The sequence below is a fragment of the Galeopterus variegatus genome, unplaced genomic scaffold (assembly GCF_000696425.1).
Source record: "Galeopterus variegatus unplaced genomic scaffold, G_variegatus-3.0.2 Scaffold2285, whole genome shotgun sequence".
Lineage (NCBI taxonomy): Eukaryota > Metazoa > Chordata > Mammalia > Dermoptera > Cynocephalidae > Galeopterus > Galeopterus variegatus.
In genome coordinates this window covers 187876-197630 of record NW_007728396.1, presented here as the reverse complement: position 1 = coordinate 197630, position 9755 = coordinate 187876, and the positions used below count along the sequence as shown (strand labels likewise).

General features: G+C 43.5%; 1 protein-coding gene across 2 annotated transcripts in view; it reads right to left on the bottom strand.

Moving 5' to 3' along the window:
* Positions 1-9755, bottom strand: part of ABCC11 (ATP-binding cassette, sub-family C (CFTR/MRP), member 11) — a 70280-nt gene that overhangs the window by 49530 nt on the left and 10995 nt on the right. For both annotated transcript variants that reach the window (XM_008581160.1, XM_008581162.1), the window contains exons 5-9: positions 8993-9226; positions 4320-4493; positions 3112-3259; positions 2806-2954; positions 2571-2678 (exon numbers count right to left, since the gene is read on the bottom strand). In XM_008581160.1, the coding sequence (XP_008579382.1) occupies positions 2571-2678; positions 2806-2954; positions 3112-3259; positions 4320-4493; positions 8993-9226 (813 nt within the window). The remainder of the gene's footprint in view (positions 1-2570; positions 2679-2805; positions 2955-3111; positions 3260-4319; positions 4494-8992; positions 9227-9755) is intronic.

Below are 9755 nucleotides of genomic sequence, written 5' to 3'. Positions count from 1 at the left end.
TGAAGAAGGCTTGGGGAACTGGTCAGAGAGTGTAAAAATCATGACCTTGTTTCATTTCACACGCTCCAGGGACATTTAAGAGAGACAGTGAGTAGGCAGTTGAGTCAGGAGCCCAGAGGATACTTCAAGGCTAGAGAAAATAGCACAGAAATAGAATTTAAAGCCATAGGATTAGAGATGATTTCCAAAGGAGAACATGTAAATAGATAAGAGATAGTAGATATTAGATATTGACACCTATACTATTAGATATTAATATCAATTTTTACATAGTATATTTTTCACTATAGATCAATCATATCTATTACTAGATATTAATATTAATAGAGAAGAGAAGAACAGAGGTGAGGACAGGAAGAGGAACAGAGAGAGCAGGAAGCTAGATCACTATAGATCAATATCTATATCTATTCCATATCTATGACTAGATATTAATATTAATAGATAATAGAGAAGAGAAGAACAGAGGTGAGGACAGGAAGAGGAACAGAGAGAGCAGGAAGCTAGACTTTGTAAACATTAGAGAGAAGGAGCCAGATAAGGTGAGTTCACAGAATAACCAAATTAAAACATGTACCATAGTGCTTGACACATACTAGGAATGTAATAAAAGTTTGTTTAGTCTCCTTCTCCTTCTCCTTTTTGTGTCTTCGGTCCCTCCAAGGACCAGCACAGAGTACTCTTATATTATTCTAGGTCTTGCTTATTACAAAAAATATTTAGACGATCGATTAATTACTGGCCAGCCAGGGCTATGATTTAGTGAACTTCTGATAAACAATAAAAGCTTGAAGTACCACCACCAATTAGGAGGAGGCCGGTTTCTGCTGGTGAAAATTCTAGCTTCGTATTTTCCGAATTCCAGACCATGGGGCTCCTCTCCCGTTTCTGCTTACCACCTGCACCGACCTTGGCCGAGACCTAATGTACACCAGCCTCCTCCCAAGTGAGAATAGCCATGGGTTTGCAGGATCGATGTATAGTTTTCCTAATTAAATTTCCTTTATAACTATTAAAAATAAAAAGATCTGCCCATGTCCACACTGTGAAAGACATCGTTTTGGATCATACATTTCAAAACGTGACCATGGGCAGATCACTTCTCTCTGCATCTCCACCTCCCTGTCTGTAAAATATAAGGGTTGAGCTATAGAAATTCTAGCATTAAGAAATGTGGGTGTGGAGTTTGATCCCACTGAAGTCAGGTCATATTCACGAATCTCTGTCTGGAGATATGCTTAGAAAGTGATTTGGAAGGATACCTAGTGATATTTTGGACATTCTTACCCACTGTTGTGAGCCCAGACTGTAGCTTCCTCATCTCTGTCCACCCCACAGGTGAAAACAGGCACAGAGCGGGGGATGGACAGGAGAGCCTAGTGTGCCCGTGGGAAGGAAGGCAGCGGCAGGGGCCCTAATGCAGCTGCTGAGAAGTCAGGGAAGGTCCCCGGGCTTTGGATAAGCAAAGGACTGTGTTTGTGTTACGCAAACAAGCCAAGTTGATTCCAGCCTCAGGGCTTCTGCACTGGCTGTTTGCTCTGCCTAGTCATCATCACTCAGCTTGAAAGCCACCTGGGCAGAGGAGCCTTCACTGACCAGCCTATGCACAGTAGCCCCCAGCCCTCTCTAGAACCCACTACACTCTCTAGAACATCACATTGTTTTATTAGAATCATAGTTCTTCCTGTGATCTGATATAATCGTCTTTGATCATTAATTTACTTGTTAATTGTCTGTTCCCATACCAGATCAGAACTCCCTGGGAGCAGGGACCCTGTTGGGCATGTTCGATGTAGTATTCTCAGTGACTGGCATGTGGTAGGTGCTCAATAAATATTTTCTGAATGAATGAATGAATGAGTGAATGAAAGATATAGGTCAGCAACTGCATGTATTTTAAAATGGGATGACTACAAAATGTCTTTATAAAGTTGGTTAAGATTAGGGTTTTCAAACACCGATGCCTGTTGAGGCAAGACCAGCCATGTAAGTAAGTGAAGCGGACCATTTCTAAGATGAGAAGTGGACAGAAAAATGCATCCCCAGTGTTGGAGGTATAATAGGGCATGGTGGCGGCTGCAGCAGACTGCATCTAAATACCCTGTCTAAACTGGGCAGCTATCCCTCAGCTCCAGCAGCTTGTGGCCACGGGAGAATGAAGTCCAGTGTGGCCAAATCTGATAATTCAAGAGAATTCAGAAATCTAGGTTTTCATAGAAAATTTCCAGGTTTTTAAATGCAAGAAACAGATATGATTTTTTTTAAAAAAAGCAAAACTATCAGGGTAACCCTATGCAAACCTGGATAAGGGCTGAAGACCCCCTGTCTGAGACCTGGTCAGGATATACTATCCTAAGATCTCCCTGGGGACTGGGACCCAACTTCATTCATGTCTTCCCAGCCCCCACACCAGCATGGACACAGGAGGTCATTAAGTTAGCCGATCCCTCTCTCTACCTAACCTGGACTCTGCCTTAGCTAGGGGACATGTTCAGGAGGAACATTGTGTGGGCTGAAGGCAAATGAATACCCAAGTGGAGGGCCCGACAGCCAGCCCTCTGACCACTAACCTTGAACCTCTCCATTGCACATTTGGAATTCGTGAGGGCTTTGACTGCAAAGGGTACAAAGAACACTGACAGCCGAAGGGGATTCATGCAGGACACAGCGGAGAAGGCCTGGATAAAGAGGGGGAGGAGGCATTGAGGGTCACAGCCCTTTCTGCTTCCTTCATTCCCTGGAGCCCATGAGAAAACTCCCTTATCATTATGGTGGGCGTGGAGAACGAAGCAGCCCAACACTTACTAATGAAGTTGTGAGTTTCAATTTTAAGCCTGTGTGGACGAGAATCATGACTACTGTGGCTACCAATGGGGAAATCAACAAGGTGACAGTGGTCAGGCTCTGCCCAAGCCCACTCTTCTCCAGTAGTTTCCTTTCCTCCTTTCTTAGGTCTGGGAGACAAAAAAGAAATACACTGAAAATCACAAGAAGATTCTCCAAAGAGCACATGTTTTCATCCCCAAAACATGAAAGATATCCCCAAAAGGTGAGAGGCTTAGCCCACCGTGACATCACCAGGCTCTGAGCAGAAAGCCAGACTTCCCATACCTTTAATTATTTTTGTAAATGGTTTCTCCCACGTGTACATTTTAATCATCTTAATGCATGTGAGAACTTCGCTGGTCACGCGGATGCGCTGGTCTCCGATCTCTGAAGCGTGGCCCTGTATCTTCACAGCCATCCCGGTCAGGAATGCCTGGATCAGGATGCAGCAAGTTTTTGATGTGCAAGAACTTCTTTGGACAAGGGTGAGAGAGTTCAGCCTGGCATAAGTAGAACAGCTAGGAGTTTTTCCAAAGGTCAGCTCCAGATGTGGATTGAATACTGGGGTTTAATCCTGTACTGAGTGAATCCATTGGGGCCCCTTGTTCCAGGTCCCTGTGGAAGGTTTTCCAGTGGAAGCCTCTCCAGGCCATATCATGCCTTAGGGCATCCTGGGGGCCTTTCTCCACTGGATCCTAAGCCAGGCTATGGCTAACTAAATGGGAACTCAACAGAAATGGCTCTTCTGCCTACTGGAACCCTAAACCCTCTAACAATTATAATCACCTTTTGATCAGAATAACAGTACTGAGGGAAGGAAACTATCAGTTTCAATAATGTAGAGCACACATCATCCAAGAGTCACTCCTATTTTGCCCAATTTTATTTCACCCGAATCTTCGGCAGCAAATTTGTTTCCTTTCCTCCATTATACTATGCTCAGCTAAAAGTTAAATGCCATCTGCTTTATTGTATCAGCACATTCAGGGTAGAAGAGATGGAATAAACAGTACTGAGGGAAGGAAACTATCAGTTTCAATAATGTAGAGCACACATCATCCAAGAGTCACTCCTATTTTGCCCAATTTTATTTCACCTGAATCTTCGGCAGCAAATTTGTTTCCTTTCCTCCATTATACTATGCTCAGCTCAAAGTTAAATGCCATCTGCTTTATTGTATCAGCACATTCAGGGTAGAAGAGATGGAATAAACATTTTACACAGAGATTATCTTCCAAGGAAAGTCTGTGAGGCAGATAATCCGTCATAGAAATTTGCAAGGTGGACCTTGCACGTGATATCCACCTCTTATTTGTTAACCAAACGTGTGGTCTGACATCGGCATGAGGTAGGCATTGAAGCTGAATCTAAACCACACCGGAAAGAGTAGTCAACAAGAGTCAACATTTACACTCAGAGGTCTCCCAGATTCCACAGCCCTGGGAGTCCTGGGGAATGCCCAACATCAAACGGGTGGCAGAGAAAGACCTTACCTCCAGCGGGAAAACCAGGAGATAGCAAAAAGTGGCAATGAGAGCAGTGGGTCCCAGAACTAAGTAGGCGGAAATGGTGCAGGTAACCAGTGACAAACAGGCGAGCAGTAGCAAGGGCCCATAGTACACCCCTTCAAACAGGTCGTTTATGTCGCTAGTGAAGAAGGTGATGGCCTGGAAGACAACAAACCATGGGCACAGGTATCACATCTCCAGCTACCCAGCAGGGATGGCAGGTGACCTCCCCACGCCCTCTCCTAGCAAGAAGGCTAAAGACGCAGGGTGGCAGAGTAGAGACAGACACCCCAGGGGCACAACTCTCTTCTGACTGGCTGTGTGATCCTTGACAAGTTACTATACCACTCTGAGTCTCAGCTTCCCCATCTGTAAAGCTGGAATAATGATAGCTACTTTATACTCATATGGGTTTTTTTTGTTTTTTTTTTTTTTTAAAGATGACCAGTAAGGGGATCTTAACCCTTGACTTGGTGTTGTCAGCACCACGCTCAGCCAGTGAGCGAACCGGCCATCCCTATGTGGGATCCGAACCCGGGGCCTTGGTGTTATCAGCACCGCACTCTCCCGAGTGAGCCACGGGCCGGCCCATATACTCATATGGTTTTTGTGAGAATTTTAATGAGATATAAAGTGTCTGCACACAAAAAATATGCTCGATAAAAGGTATATTTTACTACTCTGTTACTACTACTGCTACTAGTATCCAGATTCCAAGACGCAGGGTGGCAGAGTAGAGACAGACACCCCAGGGGCACAACTCTCTTCTGACTGGCTGTGTGATCCTTGACAAGTTACTATACCACTCTGAGCCTCAGCTTCCCCATCTGTAAAGCTGGAATAATGATAGCTACTTTATACTCATATGGTTTTTTTTGTTTGTTTTTTTTTTTTTTAAAAAGATGACCGGTAAGGGGATCTTAACCCTTGACTTGGTGTTGTCAGCACCACGCTCAGCCAGTGAGCGAACCGGCCATCCCTATGTGGGATCCGAACCCGGGGCCTTGGTGTTATCAGCACCACACTCTCCCGAGTGAGCCATGGGCTGGCCCATATACTCATATGGTTTTTGTGAGAATTTTAATGAGATATAAAGTGTCTGCACACAAAAAATGTGCTCGATAAAAGGTATATTTTACTACTCTGTTACTACTACTGCTACTAGTATCCAGATTCCACTATTCCATTCTATTTCTATTTTATTCTAGTAATTCTACATTAATAATAATAATATAAACTGAATTTTTTTTTATCTCTTTCCTAGACTGTGAGGTGGGAATATGAACTAAATTTTCTAGGCAGAGACCGAGTCATCTTCTCTTCTGCCTTTTCCTTCTTCTTTGATGCTGTACACTCTTCCGCCCACTTCCATCCCCACATGTACGCTACCAGGTTCAGTGCTACAAAAAGGCTGACATTCCAAATCAAGGAATTTTTAAGGAACCAATTCATTAATGTCTTTTAGAATTACCAATCTAAATCCCTTAGGAAGTGGTTTCCTTTTATCTTTAAACTGATCTTCTTCTAGTTCTCAGGATGTGCCCCAGCCTGAGTCTTTACAAAATTTTAAAGTATGGCTAGCCGGTTGGCTCAGTTGGTTAGAGTGTGGTGCTGATAACACCAAGGTCTGGGGTTCTATCCCTGTACCAGCCAGTTAAAAAAGAAATATATATATATATATATATCAGGGAGCATAAATTGGTACAGCCACTTTGGCGGGCAATTTCACAGTATAATTTTTTAAAACTTGCACAAATCCTATGACCTGCCAGTTTCATTCCTCTGTTGACAAACATTCACACATGTTGGAGGAAACACACAGAAAGAAGTTCGTCACAGCACTGCTTGTACCAGCCAGACCCTGGAAACATCCTAAATATCTACTGGTGGAGAAAGGTTAAAAAGTCCACCCCAGACGTGTTAGGTAACATTCCTGGAGCTAAACCGTTACAGCTCATGTCCCAAACTTGTCATGTACCAGCTGTGGAATCACAGACAAGCAACTTAGTCTCTCTCTGTGTCTCTGTCACCTCATCAGTAAAATGGGAATAATAATACAACCTACTTCATTGTGTTGATTTGAGGACTGACTGAGGTAATGTATAGAAAGCACTTTATTTGGGCACATTGAAAGTACTATAACTATGATTAAGCATCACTGAAAATGAATGAGAAAGATTTATATGTGCTAACACGGGAAACTAAGACATGATAAAGAGGGGGGGAAAGCTACAAAACAACACAAAAGATGTAGTACCACTGATGCAAAAACTCACCCAAAAAAACTACATTGCGCACTTTCTGTTGGTAAAACCAAGTTGCAGGACACTATGTAAAATGTAGTAAATGTATGTAAAAATGCACATACACAACATACCATACGTTTTCTATGAGTAACTTGCATGTGGTCCTAAATGCACTTTAAAAGGTCCGGAAGGACACAAACCAAACTGATAATGGTGCTTACCTCTGGGCATGGGGAAGTAACCATGTGCAGGGTATCATCTACACTAAGAAGAATGTGTTCAGCTATTTTTTTAAAATTAGCTTTAAAATAAAATTGATGGCAGCAACTCTCCAGAAATCATCACTTGAGTAACTACTTTCATCTTCACTTACAAATGGGCATTTTGTTTTATCCTTCTATAAAGATGTCTGGGGAAATTGGGCCTTGCATACAGCAAGTGCTCAGAACAGAGACATATAGAAATGAACCAAGGCAGGCTGCAGCACAGGTCTCCTTAACAAGGCAGGTAAGTACAGTGGTTAAAAGCCTGGACTGTGCAGCCACACTCTTGTGTCCACATCTAGGCTCTGCTGCTAACCAATCATGAGACCTTGTATAAGTTACCTACCCTTTCCTCGCCTCAGTTTCCTCCTCAGTGACAAAGGGAACAATAACAGAACCTAGCACACAAGAAGGATGTCAGAGGACTGATGGAGCAAATGTGAGTAAAACACTTGGGAAAATGTCTGGCTTAGAATAAGTTAGTGACTGTTATAGCTTTCCTGAGATAAACAGGGAGGAGGGCTGCCTGGATCCTTTAACTGCAGGTCAAGTGTAAGAGGAAAGGGCAGCTTCCAAGCTTAAGGCCTAACAGAAACTAATAATAATACACAGTTGAACATTTATGAACCACTGCCCCTTTTCTGCATACTTTACATGTACAAACTCATTGAATTCCACGAGACAACAACCCTCTCAGGTTGGTTCTACTATTATTATTATTCCACAGCATCATTGAGGCCAAACAAGTTACCTAAGGTCTCAGAACAAATAAAACGGTGAAGAATAACAATAGTAGTGATGGGTACAATAAATAATGTTTGCTAATGTTTGTTATCACTTGGTTTAAAGAAAGCTTTTACTTAATGGCAATGGTTAATTTTGCAGATGCTTTTTAGACATCTGTCCTGTGTAACTCAGACGCTGGGTCTTTTGAAGGATAGAGGAGTAAATCTAAAATGGTTCATGTATTTGAGGGGGGCTCATATTAGCCAGATTTGTGCAAAAAGAACTATAAATGCTCAGTGGAGAATGGTGGTAGAGGGTGAGGTTTGGAGATACCACTGGGAAGGGGAGGATGTCTAAACTGGGATTTGAAGGATGAAAGGGACTTTTAAAGGGCAGGGAGTGGGGTTGATGTGAGCAAAGTCGCCAGGAGGCAGACATGCCTGGTGTATTTGGGGTACTAGAGGTTAGCACAGCCTGAATAGAAGGGAGAAAGCCAACCCAGGGCTGGAGGAGAGGATTGGGAAGAGATGAGGCTGCAAAGAGCTGAAGCCAGATCACAACAGGATTTGGCTTGAGGGTAAGGAGCCAAGGCAGTGCTGCCTTTTCCAAAAATTAAAATGTCTGTTTCAATATAAAAGTAACCTATGCTCCTCAAGGCAATTGGTGAGCAATTGAAAAATAGGGAAATTGAAATTAGGAATATGAAATTTCAATATGCCCTATGACTATGAGCCGTCTAAGTCAGGATATCTTCCCCCAGTCTCTGTCACTGTTTGTGTAATGTTGTAAGGACAGCAAGAACAAGAATTGAGAATCAATAAAAATAACAAGGCAGGTGTAAATATTCCTCTTTTGCATGTAGCAAAATTAAAACTCAGGGAGGTTGTCTATGATTGCTTTCCCCTGGAAGAGTTCCATAAGCTCTCAAGTCCTCCCATATCCACATCCCCAAGCTGGCTTAGGGGATGTGCTTTCCAATGTGCTTCTACTTGGAATTTGTGTCTTTTTATTCACAGTTCTATTCCCAAAGCCTAGAACAGGATCTGGACCAGAGGAGGCCTAAGTAACTCTTTGTTGAATGAATGATGGAACCCTCTCAATCCTCTAAAAACAAGTGGCATCTTCCTGGGCTGCTGTTGACCTGCTTGCATGACCCAGAGGCAATTGTGATGGTTATCAACACTCAACCTGGGAATTATTTTCCTTCTCTCTCTTCTTTCTCTCTTAACCCTCTTTTCCCCCTCCCTTGGCCCCCAGGGCAGAGATGTCTGGAGGAGTGGTAGGGAAGGATGGCCTGGGAGGTGTAGTCCCAGTAACTTACCTCTCCCGAGGAGATGTGTGTTAGAGACTTGAATCGTATAAGCTTCTCAAAGGCAAAGGTAGAAATGGCGATGGCCTGGGAGGTGTAGTCCCAGTAACTTACCTCTCCAGAGGAGATGTGTGTTAGAGACTTGAATCGTATAAGCTTCTCAAAGGCAAAGGTAGAAATGGCTGTACGAAACCTGATGCCTGTGCGCTGGTTGACAACCCAACTTGAGCATAGACTCAGAGACTTCAGACACTCAGTGAGAAAAAGGGCAAAGCAGAGCCCCACTCCACGGATGATATTCCCTGACTGCTCTTCGGAATATTCCAGGATCTTTGGTATAATCAGCGACTAGAAGGAAATAGGAGATTGGATTATTCAGACCTCTGGATCTTTTCAGGCACACATGTGATATTTGTTGTCTGAAAGGATTGGAAAGCCTGGGTTACTATTGGGGATTTGTTGAAGGATCAAACTGAGTCAAGCCCAATGCTGTCCTCAAGGTCAAAATCCAGCTGGGGGGAAACTTAGGAGCTCAACTGACCCAGATCTGAATCCCAGCTCTTCCACCTAGGAGCTAGTAATTTACGGTGATTTAGGAGTTAATAAAGTGACTATTTATAAAGGTGTGGGCAGAATTTAGGGACTTCAACAAGGGATGGTGGAGCACCATGGAGCTAGCAACAGCAGGGAACTATTACCTCCCCAGACCTATGGGGCGAGGGGAGGGTGAAGTTAATAGGACCCAGAAGGGGGCAGCCATGCAGAGAGGGCCCCTGACAAGAGCTCTGGTCACCAACATCCAGTAATGGAAAGGAAAGCAGCCAGGGAGATAAATATCCCAATCTCACCGTTCTCTTTCCTTCCAGTCTATTGGAGT